This window comes from Coregonus lavaretus (genome assembly GCF_964263955.1).
Source record: "Coregonus lavaretus genome assembly, chromosome: 8".
In the NCBI taxonomy this organism is placed as follows: Eukaryota; Metazoa; Chordata; class Actinopteri; order Salmoniformes; family Salmonidae; genus Coregonus; species Coregonus lavaretus.
This window is the reverse complement of record NC_139995.1, coordinates 10,706,985-10,730,042: the sequence shown is the minus strand read 5'-3', so window position 1 is coordinate 10,730,042 and position 23,058 is coordinate 10,706,985. Positions and strand designations below refer to the sequence as shown.

General features: G+C 42.8%; 1 protein-coding gene across 1 annotated transcript; it reads right to left on the bottom strand.

The window, feature by feature from the left end:
• Positions 1-1,224: 1,224 nt before the first annotated feature.
• Positions 1,225-22,549, bottom strand: LOC311134157 (rho-related GTP-binding protein RhoA-D). Its single transcript, XM_084167765.1, has 5 exons — positions 22,371-22,549; positions 8,914-9,071; positions 6,504-6,624; positions 4,499-4,629; positions 1,225-3,387 (listed from the first exon to the last, which is right to left on the bottom strand). Exons 2-5 carry the CDS (start codon positions 9,067-9,069, stop codon positions 3,214-3,216), a joined length of 582 nt encoding a protein of 193 aa, XP_084023891.1. The 5' UTR covers positions 9,070-9,071; positions 22,371-22,549; the 3' UTR covers positions 1,225-3,213.
• Between the last annotated feature and the right edge of the window lie 509 nt (positions 22,550-23,058).

Here is a 23,058-nt window from a genome sequence, read left to right as displayed (position 1 = left end):
CATATACAGTCTTGCAAATGCCTTCATCTAGATGTCCAAGAATTCCTTGGCAGTTAGGTTGGCGTAAATGTCTGAATTCTTAAAAGTTGCTGTCCTTTTCATGGGTTGGCGACATGGAAACACTGTTTAAACATACACCCATACAAAAAAGGTCATATAGTAACAAAATGCCAAATGTCATTAATATGTTCTATTTTGTGTAGACAAACATACTCCTGAAGGGACGAACTCATATTTCCTCTGAGCTTCACTCCTGAACAGTCACAATATTGGGCGATACTGGGACACCGCTAGCAACACCGCCCGGTTTCTGTCTGCTTGAACGTGGTCATTTTTCTACCACAGTAGAAGCTCTGTTAACATGGATGGCTTGGCCAGCAGAGGGCTCTGTCCTGCCCTGCTACATGAGACAAATAACCAATTAGATCAAATTGACTCAAGACCTCAATCAAACCGGCTGAGATTCTTTCGATGGCATTGTGGAATTCCTGTTATCGCTAGCATTACACAACAGGTCGCATGCAACACTTAAAACACATCGTGACATTGCTGATAGACATTTGGAAAGTTGAGCCCTGTTTGGTTGAACTGACCATGACTGACTGCTTTATGGACACAGGCAGAAGAACTACATTTACATTTACATTTTAGTCATTTAGCAGACTACAGACTGATACACCAGGAGAAATAGGAACGCTGTGAAGAATCAGTAGAGAAAGGCTCATCGGGCTCCCGGTAGACCAGGACTGCCCAACCCTCTTCCTGGAGATCTACTGCCCTGTAGGTTTTCAGTCCAACCCTAATTTAGCGTATCTGATTCAGCTAGTTGAGGTCTTGTTGAGCAGCTAATAAGTAGAATCAGGTGTGTTAAATTAGGGTTGGACTGAAAACCCACAGGACGGTAGAGCTCCAGGAACAGGGTTGGGAAGCCCTGCGTTAGACGAATGGTCAACATCATATGATACAAAAGAGTAAACTTAAATTGTCATTTCCACTTCCATGCAAGTGAAACGTCTAACCCAGTCCAAGCAATACAGGAAATACAGACCGTGCACATTGGAGTTGTTGTTTAATGGTGGAGCCAGTAAAAGGTTTCATAGAAAGAGGTGGTTTACAAGCTAAAGCCCGAAAGAAGCCAGGATACAGAATATTCCAGCGCCAGTCTCAGGCATGCTAAAGCTCCAGTGGTGTTCTATTATGTAAATCAAGTCAAATGACAAAAACCACAGCCTATGTTGACCAGTGACTTCAGCGCCCCCGATGCATTTTATTGTTTAAGCAGTGACATATAAAATGACAGAAGACAAGAAATCATATCAGAATGTAACAAAGTAATTTCCAACTCCGTATCACACCATCCAAACGTTACTGTTAACATAACACAGTGCAGAGCACGTCATTTTGGCTGAGACAGGTAGGGAGAATTGTGTGGGGAATTTCTTGGCAGCCAACAGAAGTCTCTCTCCCTCAAAAAAAAAAATAGATTTATTTTACGGATTTCTATTCAGGTCTTGCCTTCTTGTCAAATAGCGCCTAGCCAGAACAAACTGAGAATTGACAAACCAGTTCCTGAAAATCAGGCAAAGCACACTGGGAGTTTCCTTCCTCAAATGAAATACAATCAACCCCTGAGCTGAAGAGAGATCTTATCTATGGATGATTGAATTCTAACTGGGGTTTCAACCAGTCATGTTTTGGGGAACGCTGGGGCAAAGTGGCAGAGTGTACCTTAGAAAAAGATTCAATGAAATTCTTGATTTGTTAAGCATCATTTCCCCCTGACATTCTTTATGGCTGTGAGTGAGTGCTGTGAGTGTTGAGCTTTGTGCAACATGACAAAGGTGTCAAAGTTGACTGGCTGTGGCATCACGTTGACATTGAGCAACTGGTCCGGTCTCTACTCTGCTCTCGGGGAGGGGAACGCCAAAGTCACACAGGTTAAAAGAGAAGGCACTGAAACACACTCATGTGGCTCCTCAGAATGCTGCTTTAGAATGCAGTCAGACTGGAAATCCCCAGGCCAGGATCTCTTGAGACAGGATACCATGTCCCTCATACCCCGGCAGCTCCAGCCTTGTGACAAATACGTTGGCATTCTCATTCTAAAAAGAAGATGGTGTCAACTCATACAAACCTACTGTAGCTATTGTGGACCATGCTCCCCTAATCATCATGCGACACCCGTTTTAACTTGTCACCTCCTGGTGTGGTGGGACTGTAAAGTCATGTTGGCTTCTGTTTATCTGGGGACATTCGAGCTTCTCTGTACAGGTGTTCAGAACGACTGTGAGGAACAGCTGTTCAATCCAGACAATATTTGAGGGGGGCGGATGGACTTCTCTGCACACATCTGTAGGGTCATGTTACAGTGCCATGAGGTGCTCCGACTACCAGTCCTTTACCATGTGGGGGTGGACTGATTTCAGACTGGTATGCTATACGGACTGGCTGACTGATGCTTTCTGCTAAGTAAAATGAAGTCTGAAGTCATTTCTTCCGGCTAGTTGTCAACAGCCCTGAAAGCCTAGATTACTTGCAGCAAAGCTCTGATTGCATAACAATACATACTGTGTATAATTAACGTGGGGAGGCCCTCCGCTCCCCTGCTAGTGAGTTGACCAACAGCTCAGGTGGAGCATTACTTGGTGGTATGCAAGGACTTAAAAAATAAGAAAAATAACTCCGAAAGGCACTGGTTCTAAAGAGCAAAACCTCTCCCCTGGAAAGTAGACCCTCTTACCATAACAACTATGCTAGCAGACAGGACGGGTTACAAAGGAACAAAAGTTTGGGTGAGTCCTGATTCCAATAGTGTGCATGTTGACAATAACACAAGCTCAGGGGACCGACTGTTTGTACAGGCCCAGGGAAGGACAGCCAAATATGTTGCATTCAAATACATGTGCATTTATTATCGTCTCAAAGCGACAGGGAAAATAAATGCTTGTGAAAAACTAGATGAAAGACAGTGTGCCCATTGCATGAAATAAGCATAACAAAAAAAACAATTCTGAGAAGTTTAAACACTAATTTCTAACCTGTGTTACAGACCAGTCCTTTTCCTTGTTATGTTACGTTCAGCACTTTCGGCCGCCAACCTCTTTAGCGTGAAATGTGAGATACAGTACAAAGATGCCATTTGGTAAAAGGTCAGTTCTGCTTGGTATGTTGTTGTTTTGTCAGTTGACGACTTTGAGGTCTTCTTCCTCCTCCTCACAACAGCAGGCAAGCACCCCTCTTCTTGCGCTTGCGCACCTGCAGCGCCGCCCTGGTGGCCATCTCAAACACCTCCCTCACGCCATCCTTGGTCTTGGCTGAACACTCCAGGTAGCCAAAGGCACTGATACGGTTAGCCATGTCCCGGCCCTCCTCTGGCTTCACTGGCTCCTACAGGGTAAACACAGACAGGGAGGTGTTTAAACTGGTGTGGCCATGCACGTACACACACACTCCAACCTAAGCAGTGTGAATTTACCAACAACATTCATGGGACACTTGACTATAATAACATCAAGACTATAAAAACACAGAATACTCATGTTTATCCTAGTACATGTAGCATCCTGAGTGTAGGTTGTATCAACCCCCCCCCCCCCCCTTAGATGTATTTATGTTTGATCACAGAACACATAAATCCTGGGAAATAGCATGACTACACTGCCTGGGTACAACATAGCCACCACAGTTACTTTTAACATCACGCTAAAACACTTAAAAAGTGATGACTTGTGGGGATTGTAATCCTCTCTCACATCCTCTTTGTTATAGTTCCTGTTCTCTGAGAGAAAGAAACGGCTGACAGAGTCAGAGGGCTTTGTAACCCCCCACCCCCATTATCATCAGCAACTAGACCTGGAGACTAGTACCACACACAGACTGACAGTAGGCCTACACAGAGACAGACACACAGACAGAGAACATGTCGTCATGCAAGGTACTGTCTGTCGTCCATTAGAACCCGCATTGAGAAGACTTCAGACTAAACAAACAAGCTAATCAGTAACTTCTAGGAGAGGTTGCTCCTCCCCATGCCATGACAGGCAGATCAAATCAGCCCCAGCCATTTCAGACCAGTCTCGCTACATGTTTTTCTAAGAATGCAAGGGATGCCAGTGACTCGGAGCCAAAACAGCCTTTTCCTGAAAGGTTTTCCACAGTCTAGTCAGTGATAACATTGGTCACTCAACCACCATCTCAGTTTGGCTGGTTATCAAGCCTCACGTATCCTGAAACAATGATTAAACTCAAAGGGGAACACTAATATCCTTTGACAAATTGTCATCTTAAATGAGTTCTCCCTTCCAGAGGCCTAGTTGAGGACACCAGCCACATTCATCTAAAAAGTGTTGAACAGATATAAGGATAAGCAATGTGGTCTGACAGACTAATTCTATCCAATCCTTTCAGATTTACAGCAGTACCTCTTACCTACCTAGGGGTTAGGGTTCTGTTTGAGGGTGTTGTGCAGTACACTCAGTATGGACCTAACGTACGGTACCTGCTTCATCTTGGCCAGCTCCCTCCGTGTGTGTTCGTCGTTCCTCAGGTCCTTCTTGTTGCCCACCAGGATGATGGGAACGTTGGGGCAGAAGTGCTTCACCTCAGGGGTCCACTTCTCTGGGATGTTTTCTACCAGAGGAAGAAGGAACAAGAAACAAGTAGATATATTTCAGAGATACTTATGGGACACTGACTGGAGAAAGAGTGATTCACAGCTCAGCAGACTTGTTCTTACACACACACACACACAGAGTTCAGATTAAGTCCATGCAGATAATTTATCCCACTGTCTCACATGACACCCTATACAGTGCATTCGGAAAGTATTCAGACCCCTTCACTTTTTCCACTTTGTTAACGTTACAGCCTTATTCTAAAATTGATTAAATTAATTGTTTTCCTTATCAATCTACACACAATACCCCATAATGACAAAGCAAAAACAGGTTTAGACATTTTTGTAAATGTCTTTAAAAAAATAAAAATAAAATACCTTATTTACATAAGTACTCAGACCCTTTGCTATGAGACTCGAAATTGAGCTAAGGTGCATCCTGTTTCCATTGATCATCCTTGAGATGTTTCTAAAACTTGATTGGAGTCCACCTGTGGTAACTTTAATTTATTGGACATGATTTGGAAAGGCACACACCTGTCTATATAAGGTTCCACAGTTGACAGTGCATGTCAGCAAAAACCAAGCCAGGAGGTCAAAGGAATTATCCGTAGAGCTCCGAGACAGGATTGTGTTGAGGCACAGATCTGGGGAAGGGTACAAAAAATGTCTGCAGCATTGAAGGTCCCCAAGAACACAGTGGCCTCAATCTGTCTTAAATGGAAGAAGTTTGGAACCACCAAGACTCATCCTAGAGCTGGCCGCACGGCCAAACTGAGCAATCGGGGGAGAAGGGCCTTGATCAGGGAGGTAACCAAGAACACGATGGTCACTGACAGAGCTCCAGAGTTCCTCTGTGGAGATGGGAGAACCTTCCAGAAGGACAACCATCTCTGCAGCGCTCCACCAAATCAGGCCTTTATGGTAGAGTGGCCTGACGGAAGCCACTCCTCAGTAAAAGGCACATGACAGCCAACTTGGAGTTTGCCAAAACGCACCTAAAGGACTCTCAGACCATGAGAAACAAGATTCTCTGGTCTGATGAAACGTCAATCTGGAGGAAACCAGGCACCGCTCATCACCTGGCCAATACCATCCCTACGGTGAAGCTTGGTGGTGGCAGCATCATGCTGTGGGGATGTTTTTCAGCGGCAGGGACTGGGAGACTAGTCATGATCGAGGGAAAGATGAACGGAGCAAAGTACAGAGAGATCCTTGATGAAAACCTGCTCCAGAGCGCTCAGGACCTCAGAGTGGAGCGAAGGTTCACCTTCCAACAGGACAACGACCGTAAGCATACAGCCAAGACAACCCAATCGAACATCTCTGGAGAGACCTGAAAATAGCTGTGCAGCGACGCTCCCCATCCAACCTGACAGAGCTTGAGAGGATCTGCAGAGAAGAATGGGAGAAACTCCCCAAATACAGGTGTGCCAAGCTTGTAGCATCATACCCAAGAAGACTCAAGGCTGTAATCACTGCCTAAGGTGCTTCAACAAAGTACTGAGTAAAGGGTCTGAATACTTATGCAAATGAAATTTCAATTTTTTTCCAATTTTTGCTTTGTCATTATGGGGTATTGTGTGTAAATTGATGAGGAAAAAAACAATTTAATCCATTTTAGAATAAATCTGTAACATAACAAAATGTGGAAAAGGTGAAGGGGTCTGAATACTTTCCAAATCCACTGTATAAAACTGATTAACACACGGTCAGTTGAGCAAAGACATTTAGCATGCTAGATACTGTGATCGTTTCAAAACAAGGCAAAACGAAATAACCAGCTGTTAGACGAGTGCAGTTGGCCATTGGAAAACAAAACATCAGAGAAATCAGCAACTTCTGAGTGTCCACAGACTAGAAATTAGCTTTTCTCCTGGTCATTTACCTAAACTGTCGGGGCTGTCGATAGAGAAGCACATGAGGATGACGTCTGTGTCGGGGTAGGAGAGAGGCCTCAACCTGTCGTAGTCCTCCTGGCCGGCTGTATCCCACAGCGCCAGCTCCACCTAAAACATGCCACAGAAGAAGAGGAAGGGTCAGGAATTCGCAGATCTACAATACGTGTGAGAGAGAACACAAAATACAGGCAAAATGGCTGCTCTAAAAAAAAAGGCAAAATCTTTCTGAAGCAAATGTATATCTCAGAACCTGAGAGTTGTTCTATTTTTTTTATATGATGTTGAGTAATAGATGCTGGGAAAGATGCAGTAGTATGTGCAGATGAGCAAAAAGAAACGCAAATCTAAATAAAAAACGCATAATGGTGATACCGTTTTTATTTACATAAGTCACGAGAGCCAAGACTGGGCTGGGCAGCGTCGGGCCAAAAGCAGTGGAGCAAAGTGCTGGCACATCTTTTACTGTGGAAATCATTACAAGATACTGTAGCTGTAATTTGGTTTCCACCATGTCTCATAGGACAATGTAAAACACCACCAAAACAAGCAAGCAAAACAACGCATTATCATGCCTTAGAAACAGCTTCTAATGGCTAACATGAGTCAGAGCAGTGTTTCAGTTTCATTGTTCTTCACAGAAAGGCTGCTTCCCAAATGGCACCCTGATCCCTATATATAGTGCAAATTGGGCCCTGGTCAAAAGTAGTGGGAATAGGGTGTTATTTGGGATACAAAAATACTGTAACTATCTCTGAGAAATCTCTCAAGTGAGTGATGCAGCAGGAATTTGGAGTAAGATTTGCATATTTGAAACACCCCCGAGTGTGAAGTCTTAGCAGTTGAACATGTCTTTGGCGGCCGTGAAACTAGCAGTGATGACCATGATGATGAATAATACTATTAGAAGTGGTTTCGTCATAGCTCTGGTCTTGGGGAGAGAGAGAAACCAGTGCAGCAGCTAACGACTGGCCGTTTGTCTCATTCCATGGGCAGGTTTTCACAGGGATCCAGAGAGGAGGCATGGTGGCTTTATCCCATCACACCACTGATTAATTCCATTAGGGAAATCAGGTGATTAAGGAGAATCAAACCAGATACCTTCTGTTCCTCAGGGGAGTAGACCAGAGCAACTACATTAGCCTGCTGGATTCTACAACTGAATAATAACATTTTGCCACAACTTGCCCTTTTACTGTATACATGATTTAAGCACTATTTGTCTTTGAGAGGAGGAGCCTGTCCTTCATAGCAACATACATCTAGTTAAAAGGTTAGTAACATAACTTTGAAAGTAGAACAATGTTTGACTACAGTACACACACATTATTCAACCATCCCAAAATAGCAGCTATAGCAGAGGTTTGTAGGACGGGTGGGAGTGGGAGGCTACATACTCCTGGCATGAGCAATGGGGGTAGGCGCCATATCCCCTCTGGACACACGGATTGACAGCACAGCACAAGGTTTTGGGAAGAAAAGGACACTTTTTTTTTTAAAGTGCCTATTTTTAGAACTGGGCCAGGCCCCGCCCACTGAAGGTGAGAGAAAGAGAATACCATTCTCCCTGAAGGAAAATACGATTTAAATGTGGACTGTGGAGACTTTATACTGAGAACACAGATCTTATCCACATCAAATTAAAGTAGGGTAATTCTGGGGGCGCTGTGCAGCCCCTGGGAGAGCTAAGCTGAATGGGGGGGCGGCATGATCCATCATGCACAACAAGCACACTTGGATCCCTGACTTGGTGTTTTCCTGTACAGAAGACAACAGTACATCAACCCCTCCCCCACCCGCCTGTTGCTCCCCAAGAGCAGGAAATGAGAGCCGTTTATCGGGCTGAGGGACAGTCTTCAGGGGGTGGGGGATTGCCAGTAGACATCCATGTTCCCAGTCGGTGCAGGAAGCCCAGGAGTACAGTCATTTCCTGTTTTGCCAGGCTGTGATCCTGTGCTGGTCAGTACAGGAGAACAAAGCCCATTGACATAACATCCCATCTGCTGTGCTGTGGAGGGGCCCTGGCCTCCAGAACACAGCTAGGCTACGCCCCATGACCAAGAGCCCCGCGTCACTCCCACTACACTCCAACAAGACCGTTTGTTAACCAAAGCCTTATGATGATATTATGGAGCCCCCTGTAGCTCAGTTGGTAGAGCATGGCGCTTGCAACGCCAGGGTTGTGGGTTCGATTCCCACGGGGGGGCCAGTATGAAAATGTATGCACTCACTAACTGTAAGTCGCTCTGGATAAGAGCGTCTGCTAAATGACTAAAATGTAAATATTATGTTTACTGTGTGGGTTGGCTGTATGGCTGTTTGGTTCATGTGTATGAAGACTTTATACTTAAGTATTGATCATTTCTGTATTTTTTAGATCCTGGATGGTAGTCTACACACCTGTTTGCCATCGACCTCGATGTCAGCGATGTAGTTCTCGAACACTGTGGGCACGTAGACCTCGGGGAACTGGTCTTTACTGAAGACGATGAGCAGACAGGTCTTTCCACAGGCTCCATCCCCCACGATCACTAGCTTCTTCCTAATGGCTGCCATTACTGTGGAGAAACGCAGGGAACACTTTACAGTCACATCACTGGACAACCCTAGTAACTGTTGGATTGTAAAAAGTCTGAATATACTCAGCGAGTGAATAGAGACTGGAAACCTGTGAGGGAATAAGAGTGTGATAAAAAAAACAAGATGTAGCTAGGCCTAGTTCTGTTCTACCCCTGAAATAAAGGGATTTTTTACAAACATTTGGACAACTTTGACACCTCCATGACATCCCATCTCTAGAGGGAGGCTGTTTGATCTCCAGGTGGAGAGGGAAAGAGATGGAGAGACAGCTGCAGCGACAGACCTTGAATCCCCATAATGCCAGATCTAGATTACAGAGCCGCAACACAGAGGATAGGGGGAGGAAGGGGGGGGAGAGAGAGAGAGAGAGAGTTGAGGCAAGCTGGGACAGGGTGGAATGTTGTGTTCCATCAGCCCATTCTTTGACTCCACCCTTCTTGTTTCCTACTATGGTCGGTCAGTGGAAAGGCAGGCAGCACGCGGAAAGGCTTCCGGGAAACTATAACAGCTGGAGAAGCACTTAGCTGTTTCCTTAAACTATTCCAAACAATATTGTTATTTCTCTGTCCCTCTTAAGTTGCCTGGTTACCTACATTTTATCAGTAGGGTATAGAGTAACTTTATAAATAAACATTTCAAATGTGATTTTTCTGTGTTTTATAAAACATTTCACACTATGATGTTGGACTAATACTGTGAAAATTATGATGATGCCCTTTAAGTGTACGAGCTGTTTGAAAATACCTCCTGAAATATCAGCCTGATTGTTGGGATGGAGTTTTAGTCTGCCTGGTGACCCAGTAAATTAGGCATCGTTAATAGACCAATAAGAAAGAGTTCCAAACCTCACTGCCAATAACAGCTAGTTTTCAGCTTTCCCCTCCCCACTCATACCACTCCCAGACAGTCCTAGCACAATTCTTGCTTGAGAAATGCTCTTTGCTAAGAAGCTAATTTTGTTTCTTTTTGACAATTTCAATTGAAAACAATCACAGTAGGGTACTTAATTGTTACCCAGAAATGCATTGGACCTTTAAAAATATGGTCCTGTTGTTAAAATGCTGGTTGTGTGAAACACCAGGCAGTTTCAGAATAACTCAGAGAGGGACAAGAGAGAGTGATGCCCTGCCGCTGACCAGACCCCAATGCTGTGTGGGATAAACGTCTTTGATAAACAAGGCTTCTGTAGCTGCCTGAGAGGAGAGCAGGGCAGCTATGCATAGTCATTTGGCTGCCTCCTCCTCTGCTTCTACCCCGACGGCTCGGCTGACAAAGCCCCTTTACCGAAAGCAGACACAGCATTGGACATACATCATATTGCTGCCCTCTAGCAAAACATTTATATTCTCATCCGGTGTCCTCTCCTGCTTGGCTGTCATGAAACCAAGTCTGATTCACACAACACCAGATGCCACTGAGTAGAGATAAGATTCAGACAAGCACAAAATCTGTCTAGATAATGGGACAAGCAAAAAAAAAAGAAAAAAGAAGCATAGGAAGATAGAAAATAGATTACATCTAATGACTGACTTGTATTAAGGTACGAAGGTTTCCCTCCCCACACTGACAGCTCTGTGAACCACAGATTAACTCACAAGACAGATCGTAAACCAGGCTGGACAGGAGATGGACCAAAATGCTGGATGGGCCTGAGCCTGAGGCCGAGCAAGTGGAGAGAGAAGAGCACCAAGCCAGGCTCCCCCTGTGAAAGAAAACAATCCACTTCCTGTGCTGGGCTACTGTGGTGGGGAGGGGAGGAGGGCTGGGGAGGGGCCCTTGGCTTCTGCACTATTTGTACAGGCCTCCATGGAGTCGAGCAGAGGAGAGTGCTGCCAAAGACCAAACACACACACACAGAGACACAGCCCTCACGACAATGCTCCGCTCTTTGCACAGCACTAATGATAAGACAGTGACTGCATGCATGAGCCCTTTGTGTCCGAGAATCACGGACAGCCATTAGGGAACATCTTGTATGGAAAAAAGGGAATCATTCTTATATTTTCATGTAGACAACATCCATTATACACAGCTTTTTAAAATGGCAGGCTTATGATGTTGTTGACAATTAGTGTTAAACACAATGCCCTGGATCTGTAACACAGTAGAACAAAGACTAGCCACTGAACTCTCCCGTTTCTATTCAGTCATCTAATTCAGACACAATTATTCAACAAGTTATTGGGACAGCCACCATTTAATACAGCAGAACCATCTGCATAATGAGAACAGGATAAGCCATCAATCCTGTCTTCCTCATCCTGCTTGCCACTAGGGGTAATGACCCACAAACTAATTTGCTAAAAAAAGAAATGAGCTTGATCCTCCTCTCCTGAGGCAAAATGGAGTGAAGTATGCCAAAATATTCTCTCAGTTGAGGAAGTTACAGTCCCTCCCTGAAATCACTGCACTAGTCATCCGGAGAATGAGTCATATGACAGGTCACTAACTATAGACTACACCTTTAGCAGAAGGCTTCAATATTACATTGTGTTATGAGGGAAGAAGTTTGACACGGTGGTGGTGGGTTAGTCAGGCCCGGGGGTCTTCAATTTCCCTCTCAAAACATGATCCTCCAGAGCAATCAGTTGGCTAAATAATAGTGACGCTGGAAAAATCAGTTTTTTCGGGGGGACAATACTATATCGATACTTTGACTCCAAATTCCGCTAGCTATCTCTGTTTGTAATAAATCCCTTTTGTGGGGAAAAACTAATTCTGATTGGCTGGGCCTGGCTCCCCAGTGAGTGGGCCTTGCTCCAAAGTGGGTGGGCCTATGTCCTCCCAGGCCCAGCCAATCAGTCCTACCAGGCCCACCCATGCCCAGTCATGTGAAATCCATAGATTAGGGCCTAATGAATTTATTTCAATTGAATGATTTCCTTATATTAACTGTAACTCAGTAGAATTGTTGAAATTGTTGCATGTTGCGTTTATATTTTTGTTCAGTTTAAATAGTGAGCCAACATGATTTCAGTACTTTTATTTCCATGACTGATCAAAACTTCTCATTCTCTCTCATATACTGATCAATAGGTTTGGAACATCAAATCACAATAACGTCGCAGTATGTAGTACTTTCAAGTATTTTTACACCACTGAAAACATTAAGGATACCTGCTCTTTCCATGACAGACTGACCAGGTGAATCCAGGTGAAAGCTTTTTATTTTATTTTTATTTAACTAGGCAAGTCAGTTAAGAACAAATTCTTATTTACAATGACGGCCTACACCGGCCAAACCCGGACGACGCTGGGCCAATTGTGCGCCGCCCTATGGGACTCCCAATCACGGCCGGTTGTGATACAGCCTGGAATCGAACCAGGGGGTCTGTAGTGACGCCTCAAGCACTGAGATACAGTGCCTTAGACCGCTACGCCACCTATGATCCCTTATTGATGTCACTTGTTAAATCCACTTTAAAATCAGTATAGATGAAGGGGAGGAGACAGGTTAAAGAAGGATTTTCAAGCCTTGAGCCAATTGAGACATGGATTGTGTATGTGTGCCATTCAGAGGGTGAATGGGCAAGACAAAATATTTAAGTGCCTTTGAACGGGGTATGTTTGTAGCTGCCAGGCGCACCAGTTTGTGTCAAGAACTGCAACGCTGCTGGGTTTTTCACACTCAACAGTTTGTGTGTATCAAGAATGGTCTACTACCCAAAGGACATCCAGACAACTTGACAACTGTGGGAAGCATTGTAGTCAACATGGGCCAGCATCCCTGTGGAACGCTTTCGACACCTTAAGAGTCCATGGCCCGACAAATTGAGGCTGTTCTGAGGGCAAAACGGGTGGGGAGCAACTGAATATTAGTAAGGTGTTCTTAATGTTTTGTACACTCATATTATATCATACACAGTGGTATGTATTCATGGATGCCAAGGCAAGCCAGGCTTCCCCCCAAAAAAGACACCAGTGAATTTATTTTTCTTACATTTTCCTTCAATTCGCAAGAGGCTGAATGTATCTCACCTGAAAAGGCATCCGAGTGAGCGAAACAGCTCCCTTCTGTCTCTGTATGTGTAGGCCATCTATTTTATAATGTCTGGTCAAAAAGAGTATGATATTGTTGCCGCCTGTAGCGTTGAATGCAAGGGAAGCCTGCAACCATTTGGCCTCAATTTAGCATTGAGCTAAATTGAGTGAGCTCAACTGTGAATGGTCCTGGTGCACCCAAAAAAAAATTGTCAAGGGAAGCCAGTTCGGATTTGGCTTCACTCCAATCACATTCCATCAAGAGCAATAAGTAATTGAGTAGAAACAACCTGAATTGTTGTGTTGTTGTCCGGTGGCTAGCTAGCTAAAATTGGCCCTTTCCTAAATGGATGGAGACAGGGATTTGGACTTGTGGTTTTACTTAATTCTCCATACTGCCCAATGATTATAATGGCGATTCTGATCCAACCATATATTCATACATTGTGCCCCTGGCCTGAGAGAATGGAAGTTCAATATGTAGCTAGATGTAGAAGGCTAATGTTAACTAGCTAACATTGCCCACAAAAAGGAAGTTGGGCTAGCGAGCAAGCATTTTAGCCAGGTAGCGTAGGACAACAAAAAATGTAAGCGTGTACAGTATGACAGTCATAGACCGTTTTGGCAACATGAAAGAGCGGAGGATGGCATTGGCGTTTCTCTACAAGTAGGGTGAGTCAACATTTTTTACTTGCACAAATGCGCGCGCACACACACACCAGAAGCACAGACAGCCACATCATATTTAGCTTACGTTGATTGGACTAAATAGTTTTTGGTATATTTTAGTTGTCACTGTATTAGACTAAGCATAGGTGATTTAATGATGTTGAAATGGTGATGGAATAGTGGAGGCAGCTCCTGTTCTTTGCGACTTGCGTTAACTGTGGTTCTAAATCAATAGTTGTTTAGTAGTATGAAAATGTTGGAAACATGAACTTGCTTGACCATACTGTAGGTCATCTAACTGTTTGTTACCTGAAATATGCTATGTGGACTTCACCGGACAGAGGTTGCTCTCCGGTTTTGTGATGAAACAAAGGTGTGGTTGAATTTATAGCCGGTCATAGAGCAAACAACGCAATTATCACAACACATAGGTTGTAATATGGATATTATTTCCTTGTCTGGCTTCCCCAGTCATTTTACCCACGCACCGCTACTGTCTATATCTAACCTAATACTTGGTAATACACATCATGCATGACCAGAGATGGAAACAGGGTCATATTTAAGTTAATATGAAACTAAACCATGCATAAACCAACATCCACCAGGATATCAAGGCCTATAGACCTGTTCAGGGAGCACTAGTCTAGTGTGAAACATACAGTAAATATTACAAGAGGAGAATGATGCAACTTTGTGTGCAGGAGTGAATCCAATAATAGTAGAACAACCCTCCCTTCAAGTTAATGAACACTTCACTTTTCCAAAGTCTCCGGAGGCCTAAGCCAGTCAGCCAGTAGAAGTTTTGCGACCAGAGCAGTGTGAGTAGTGAGTCCTGAGGAAAGTGACCCAGGCACGGTCGGGTGGGGCCGCTTTCCTCTGTCTATTGTAGGAACGATAAACCACACAACACGTCAGGAGACAGGGAGTATGGGTTCACACACACACCCGGGGCAAGCGTCTTAAAGGAAAATATATCCACCGTTTTGTAATGTGATGACCAAACAGAGAATTCAGGAGTGGTAAACAAGTTAAAACGTCGCAGGCCATAATCTAAACAGCATTGTTTCATATCTCTCAACAGGCTACAGGGTGAGAGGTTTATTTTAAGTCTGCTGACATCAATGTTCAAAGGTCATTTCCTTATTGAATAATCTTGCCAGCAAGTTAAGGAACTTTAGTGGTCTTACTAAACACAAATAAAACCCTCACCCGCACAGTTCTAGAGAAACTTGTTTTGTATCCTGTCTGGCAGTCATAGAAATAAACTTTTACCGGAAATATTAAACGTACGTTTGACTACATCAGTCAGTATTGAAATCTGGAATTTTAAAGGGTATGTGTACCAAAATGTACACAATCCATTCTCCACTGCCAGCTAGACAGTCTAGACCATTCACTGCATGGTTTCTGTGTGGGTGTGACAAGCATTAAAAGGTGAGGGCAGAATTAATTTATTTCACCTCTGAACGCGTGACGATTGTCCTATGTCCTCCGTCACCTAAGCTAAAGTCTTGCCTGTTATAAATGACCAGAGATGATAAACGGTTCATGGTTCATGATGAGAAGCACATGTATTATTTGTATTGCTGTAGTCCCAATATGTTGATAGCTGATGTAAAAGAGAAAACAAACATGTATTAAGAGTTTGGACAATTAGTTTGGCGCCGAAAGCTTTTGTTGTGCATTTCCAATGAATGTAGCCTCTCTTTCTGTTCATGCCATTGATGATCAAACATTACTACTGTACTATATTGTGATAATGTGTAACAATTAAACATGAAGGTAGATCGTCAGAAATGTCCATGATTACCTTGTATTCCTTGTTTATTGTAGGGTTCTCTGGCCATTTCCTGGCTGGAAGTTTCACTGGCAGACGCGTTCCAGAGCGCAGTTAATGAATGGTACGGGTAATGCGGTAGTAGCTTATCCCGGGTTGGCGTATATATTTATATCCCACATGGTATTTATACTTAAAAGCATGTGTAGCACCTTTATTGATATGTGTGCTTGTAGTGATTAATGTATGTTTATCGTCTCTAGCTTGAAATTCATGCATTGTTAATGTTAATTGAACATGAGCTAATATGGCTGTTTCTCATTGGCTGTTGCATTATGGGAAGGGCAATTTAACTCCTGTCTTTTCACTGTTTCTTGAATAGACAGGTAACAGGTCGGCATGCTGCCGGGTTAACAGGCATCTTTTAAGCCTGGGTTTTCTTTGATAGAGCTCTACTTATTTTGATTTGTTCAGTCTGTCTTTGATCAACGCCCTGTTTAAAATTTTGTAAATATTTGTACAGTCGCCGTCATTATTTATCCACTTGCAAATAAAAAGTTTCACTGGGTAAGTAAAACCAGATCTGCATTGTTGCCTCCTCACTGTTAAAATCCAACCCTTGGGTCACTTTTATAGAGCATTTCTGAGAAATGGGCTAAAGTTCACAGGTTGGCAGTAACTGTGGCTGCTGTGTGAAGCAGAGAGAGAGCACACAATGACTCAGGTTGGCTCCACCATAACTACCCATCACACATCACATTACACATGCTAACACCACAGGTTATCAGTGTAACTAGGATCTTAGTCACATTTATCACTAGAATTTGTATGGCAATAGACTTTGTTCTCTCTCAAGAGGATAATCACCATGTTACATTTGAGTCATTTAGCAGACGCTCTTATCCAGAGCGACTTACAAGTAACGAGAGACTGCTATGGGCCTAAGCGCTACTGTAACTTGATTTTTTTTTGCAAAAACCTTATTAGGCCTAATGATTTTAGGATTTAGGCCTAGGCTCAATGGTCCATAACACACATTGTTTTCCATCTTCAATCAAGCATAGTTAAAGTTGGAGTACCTCTGTCTGGCCCTATAGTTCCCAGGGCTGCCATAGACAAGGCCATTTAGTTTCACATAAATTAATTCTCAGTGTATGGTTAGAGATTAATCCTGGCACTCTGTCAAATTAGCATAATATGTGGACTGGAAATGCTGCATTGTTTCATTCTCTGTTGGTGTATGGGTCTTTCACAATGTTTATCCATAGTTTTGGGGCCTACACTGCACACACATACTTGTTCTTTCACCTCCATGTCAATACAGTGTAAGCCTATTTCGCTTACGGGGAACCGTGGATGTAAGAATCAAACACCTACACTACCAGTCAAAAGTTTGGACACCTACTCATTCAAGGGTTTTTCTTTATTTTTACATTGTACAATAATTGTGAAGACATTAAAACTATGAAATAACATATATGGAATCATGTAGTAACCAAAAAAGGTGTGTGTGTGTGGGGGGGGGGGGGGTGGTATACAGAAGAAATCCCTATTTGGTAAAAGTCCAAGTCCATATTATGGCAAGAACAGCTCAAATAAGCAAAGAGAAACAACAGTCCATCATTACTTTAAGACATTAAGGTCAGCCAATACGGAACATTTCAAGAACTTAACGTTTCTTCAAGCGCAAAAACCATCAAGCGCTATGATGAAACTGGCTCTCATGAGGACCACCACAAGAATGGAAGAACCAGTTACCTCTGCTGCAGAGGATAAGTTCATTAGAGTTACCAGCCTCAGAAATTGCAGCACAAATAAATGCTTCAGAGTTCAAGTCACAGACACATCTCAACATCAACTGTTCAGAGGGTACTGTGTGAATCAGGCCTTCATGGTCGATTGCTGCAAAAAAACCACTGCTAAAGGACACCAATAAGAAGAAGAGACCTGCTTGGGCCAAGAAACACGAGCAATGGACATTAGACCGGTGGAAATGTGTCCTTTGGTCTGGAGTCCAAATTGGAGATTTTTGGTTCAAACCGCCGTGTCTTTGTGAGATGCGGTGTGGGTGAACGGATGATCTCTGCATGTGTAGTTCCCACCATAAAGCATGGAGGAGGTGGTGTTATGGTGTGGGGGTGCTTTGCTGGTGAGACTGTCTGTGATTTATTTAGAATTCAAGGAACACTTAACCAGCATGGCTACCACAGCATTCTGCAGCGATATGCCATCCCACCTGGTTTGGGCTTAGTGGGACGATAATTTGTTTTTCAACAGGACAATGACCCAAAACACCTCCAGGCTGTGAAAAGGGCTATTTTACCAAGAAGGATAGTGATGGAGTGCTGCATCAGATGACCTGGCCTCCACAATCCCCCGACCTCAACCAAATTGAGATGGTTTGGGATGAGTCGGACGGCAGAGTGAAGGAAAAGCAGCCAACAAGTGCTAAGCATATGTGGGAACTCCTTCAAGCCTGTTGGAAAAGCATTCCAGGTGAAGCTGGTTGAGAGAATGCCAAGAGTGTGCAAAGCTGTCATCAAGGCAAAGGGTGGCTATTTGAAGAATCTCAAATATAAAATATATTTAGATTTGTTTAACACTTTTTCGGTTACTACATGATTCCATATGTGTTATTTCATAGTTTTGATATCTTCACCATTATTCTACAATGTAGAAAATAGTACAAATTAAGAAAAACCCTTGAGTGAGTAGGTGTGTCCAAACGTTTGACTGGTACTGTACTTCTAGAAGTCCAAACTCGTGGAACATAAAAATTAATATCCTTGTAATTTCCTTTCCTTTCAAGAATCAATGTTTATAAGAGCAATGGAAGGACACATTTGATCCTTTTAAGAGCAATGCATTCTGTGCCATGTTCAAATGAGGAGAAAACAAAGTGGATTGGTCGGTGTGTGGCCATTATGTTATAAATCCAAAGACATGAAGTTGGTGAAATAGTACAACAGAAGACAGACACTGATTCACCATTAAATGCTTTAGCATTAGGCTCAGGGATAGTGAGACCGACAAGATAGAAAGTGTGCTGGTTGGTACATGTCCAGGACATGGCGACCCTGAAAGGTATGCCATTGGCCATCCCACATGTGGAGATGCAGTAGGCTGATATCTCAAAATAGGAGACCCAGGCTAAACTCAAGTGGATTATGGCGTATTTAACCCCCCCTTTTTTTTTTTTACTCTATCCCAAACCTTACCCACTCAGAATTATTACATAAACTTAACCATCAAGTTTAGTTTCGGTTTCACTTTTGCATTGTTTAACTGACAGGCAGCTAACATACGCCAAAATTTGCCTTAATTCAAAACTGCAACACCCTCCATAATCTACATATGCAACACGGCCACACACGTGTAATTAAAAACGGCCAGCCATGCAACAGCTCTGCTGCTGCAGTTGTCACTTTTACTCAACAACTCAGGCAAAGCAGCCCAAACAGGACCAACAGGTTGGCTCTGCAAGCCTTCTACTACAGCTCTACTCTTCAGGAAGGGGCAAAAGCACACAGCCTACATTCCTTTCCAAATCACAGAACAGTCCCAGCCTTAAGCCTTGTTTACATTACCCATAAGCACTCTGTTAAATTGCACCGGATGTCATGCATTTCAATGGGGACGTCCACAACGGAGTGGAATCGCAACGCCCCCTTGCGGTTGAAGGCTCCGTTGCGAGACGGACTCTGCATCCTTTGATTATTTTTATTTTTTTTTACTTTGCGTCGTCTTCAGTCCAGCCAGAGTCCGTCAAAGACCAGGAAGTGCTTTTTAAAAATTTTTTAGGGGGTAGACCAGGAAGTTACCAAACCACAGAAGATGAAAATATGTGTTGTTTTCAAATACCCATACTAACATACTGTTACTACAAACTTAATGAGTATATACACTCCATACTATTAGTTCATTTTAGTATACTGTAAACAAACGGTATCCTTTCAGTTGAGCGTACTAGCGTTTCGCCTGTCTACCGGAAGTTGATGCTGTTGCTATGCAATCTCTTGCTAGCTTGTTAGCATAACAAATTACTAGCTAGACATCTTACAATTTCGGGTGTGTTTGTACATTAAATCTGGAGTGCCAGAGTGCGCTCAGAGTGCGCTCTGGGTGTTCGTAAATTCAGAGCGTTGTCAGATTGTCAATTTGTAAATTCAGAGCGTTTCGCTCTCAGAGCGCACACTGACTGTCACTGGACGCTCTGGCGGAGGAGTAGGGTTGACCTGAGCAGGGTTGATCTGAGCGTTCTGACCTTACAATGGCAGTCAAGCACCCAAGCTAACTGGCTAACCCAAGCTAGTAGCCGACTAACGTTAGGTAGCTAGTTAATATACCAGTACTGCTGTAATGATATGCGGTTCGTAAGGATAGCGTAGCTTACAAATTGTCAGCCAACATAACATGTAACGTAACTTATTTAAAAAGTAATTACTTTATTACGTCGCTCAACATCTTCTTAAAATTTTTCATAATTAGTTAAAGCAATGAATTTGTATTCGCTTTCGTCGGACTTTGGCTGCATATTTTCCGCCATTTTCTTCAAATCTGAAGATGTAGTGAAGCCACGCCCATTTTCTGAATAATTGCATTATGGGCCCTAAAAGCACGGAAATAGTGTCCACTGCTTGTATACTTCGTATTTTGGCGAATGTAGTACAACATCCGGGAACTTTTGGCATACTAACAATATCCATACTATGACCAATAAGCATACTACATACTCAATTTACATCACAAATAGTACGGTTAGTGCAGTTAGTATGAGTATTCGAACACAGCTGTGGTTTTCGGCGATGGCTTTATGGGATAGCTAGCAACTTGTAAACAATTACCCATTCCTATAAGTGAGTACGATTTTAATAGCAATGTTAAATAATACACTTTGGCTTCTAAGCCAATTATATTATGACTTGCCTCCCGTTTAAGTATATTATGATGGTAATGACCTTTGTTTTTGATCATTATTAGGTGGAGGTTGCTAGCTACAGTGGTACATCTTCAACCTAGCCTAGCTTTTAGCTAGATAGTTGCTCTGCAGTGCAAGGTAGCTTGACTTGCTATAAAGTTAGATAAATTAACTAAACATGTTTTATTATCACCTGAAACAATATATTTATCCTGTCTTCAATGAGGAGGTCATATTTTGCAATCTCCCAAAATAAATGCGATCTCTGACGAGAGACAGGCTCTCCTCCATCTTGTGTTACAAATACTTCACTTGTCTGTTCATTTAAAACAACTGGGAACTCAGAACTCTTTTAACATGGAAATCTCCAACTTTCGACTACAGAGTGTTCAAGACAACTGGGAACATTTTGAAAGGTCATCCAACTAAATCGGGAACTCGGGCCTCTTTCTAGAGCTCCAAATTTCCGAACTGATGATCACTGACGTCATGATTCAACCTCGGTTTTTGCGCGCCTTCCCACTTGTCTTGAAAGCACCAAGACTCCGTGAAAATGACGTATGGCATAATGAAATGCATCACGATTCGTACAGGGCGTTAGCCCTTTGCCCTGATTAATGCCATGTTCACGTGCTAGTCGGAACTATGAAACTCAGAAATGTCCAACTTGCTAACTGGTTGTAGTCAGACGTCCCGCGTTCAACTAATCAGCAAGTCAGACATTTCTGGGTTTCCTAGGTCCAACTAGCCAATGAGCGTGGCATTTGACGACTAAACTCAACTCCACAATTTACGATTGAGTTGAGCGACTAGTGTGGGCGGACTGGAGCGCCGACGTCACATTAAATGAAGTCATCAAAATTTACGGATTTCAGAACCCAAACAATAGCACGCAATTAAACAAAATATTGCCTGCTACATTGGGTGGTGTAATAATTTTCCGCCACTTTTATTAGGCTATGTGGAAATGCCTCTTAATATTTTATTCCAGGCTAAAATAAACTCAAACGCCCTTTCGTTCAGAAAAGGCAAACAACTATCCGCCCAGAGATAGATTATTTCAATTCCTACGCCAAATAAACTCGACAGGGCCTGCGTGTTTTAAGTTTTGACCGCTTTTAAAATACTTATTGGAACCTTAAAAATAAACATCATTCGATATTATCCGACTTGTCACTGTAGTATGAAAAAATTAGGACATGTTCTCAAAGACTGATTAGCGAGGTTGCTGCCTTGAGTTCCGTCAGTAGCCTAGGCATATGCTGCATTCGTAACCAAGTGGGTATTTACCACATACGACTTGGAAAAATCCTTGATCGCCCCTCCAACTGGTAATTACTAGTGGCAAACTCATCTATCATCTTGAGCTCCCACACACTGTCCTCTGACTTCAATTACTAATGAAATTACCTCGATAACAGCATTTCAGATAAATGCAACAAAGCATTATAAAAACAAATCTAATATAGTTTAACACTATAATTTGTTTACAAACACGATAGCTGTACATTTAGTTTATGGTTTAACAGCTTGTTGGCCAATCAGCATTTCTCAACGAGTTCAAAGCCAGTGAATGCATCCAACTGGTATTTATGATTTCACAACTGCTAAATTCCCACCTCCCACTTGGTTACGAACGCAGCATAAGAAGCAACAGTGTATCAACAATTACATCGAAATCAGTGAAACTGTACAGGGCTGTAATACAATAATGAGTCGCTCTGGAATACCCAATAATAGATTAAACCTAAATCAAAGAAAATAAGAAAAATAGGCTAACTTGTCGATTGACTAACTATCGCCACAAGCCACCACCTACTTTTCTCGGCCCGAAGCAAAGTAGCCTAGTCAATTATTTCCAAACGGACAATCCTAGTCCACCCCGCTAACTGTAACACTTGAAGATAATATTTCAACTAAAAAAATTACCTCTCTTTTGGCCACTGTTCAGATTTTACTCCCGACTTGCCTTCCTTCTCTCTGGATCGTGACACACTTGCTGCAGTATTCTGTAAATTAGCTTACATAGAGGGTGCTAAGAAACAGGACCGACAAACATAGGATCCTCCCACCGATCTGGAGAGGCAGTGGTGGCGCTTAATCTCTATTGGTTAGGGACGAGGTGCAGCAGTTGGAATCAGTGAGGTCCCCTCCCTTTCCACGGTCAAAAATAATGACATCATTCGTTCTACAAGGATTGTAGAATAAAGGGAGTGGGCCAAGGAAGTACACTAGTAGTGTGGATCAAATGGTAACCTAAACAGTTATTAACCAGCATCCTCAGAGCTATTATTTCCCTATAAAATATATTCTATAAGTAGCCTATTGTGTTGCAGGATTTGTTACATTTTAGGGTAGTTTTTTTTCCATAGTTTATAGTTACAGTATGACAAACAATTCCTCTTCTCAGATTCCTTTTTTTTTGTCATCTGTATTAGACATTTAGGAAATTATTGTTATTATATTATTAATATTAACAACCCATCAAAATGAACATAAGCTAAACATTATGGTATCACCTAGTAATTTCTGTATTCACTCTAAATATACCCTTTGTTTTCCCTCTAAACCTTCCCTTTCCAGTGCAGAGTTCTGTATAATTGTAAGGGATTGCACA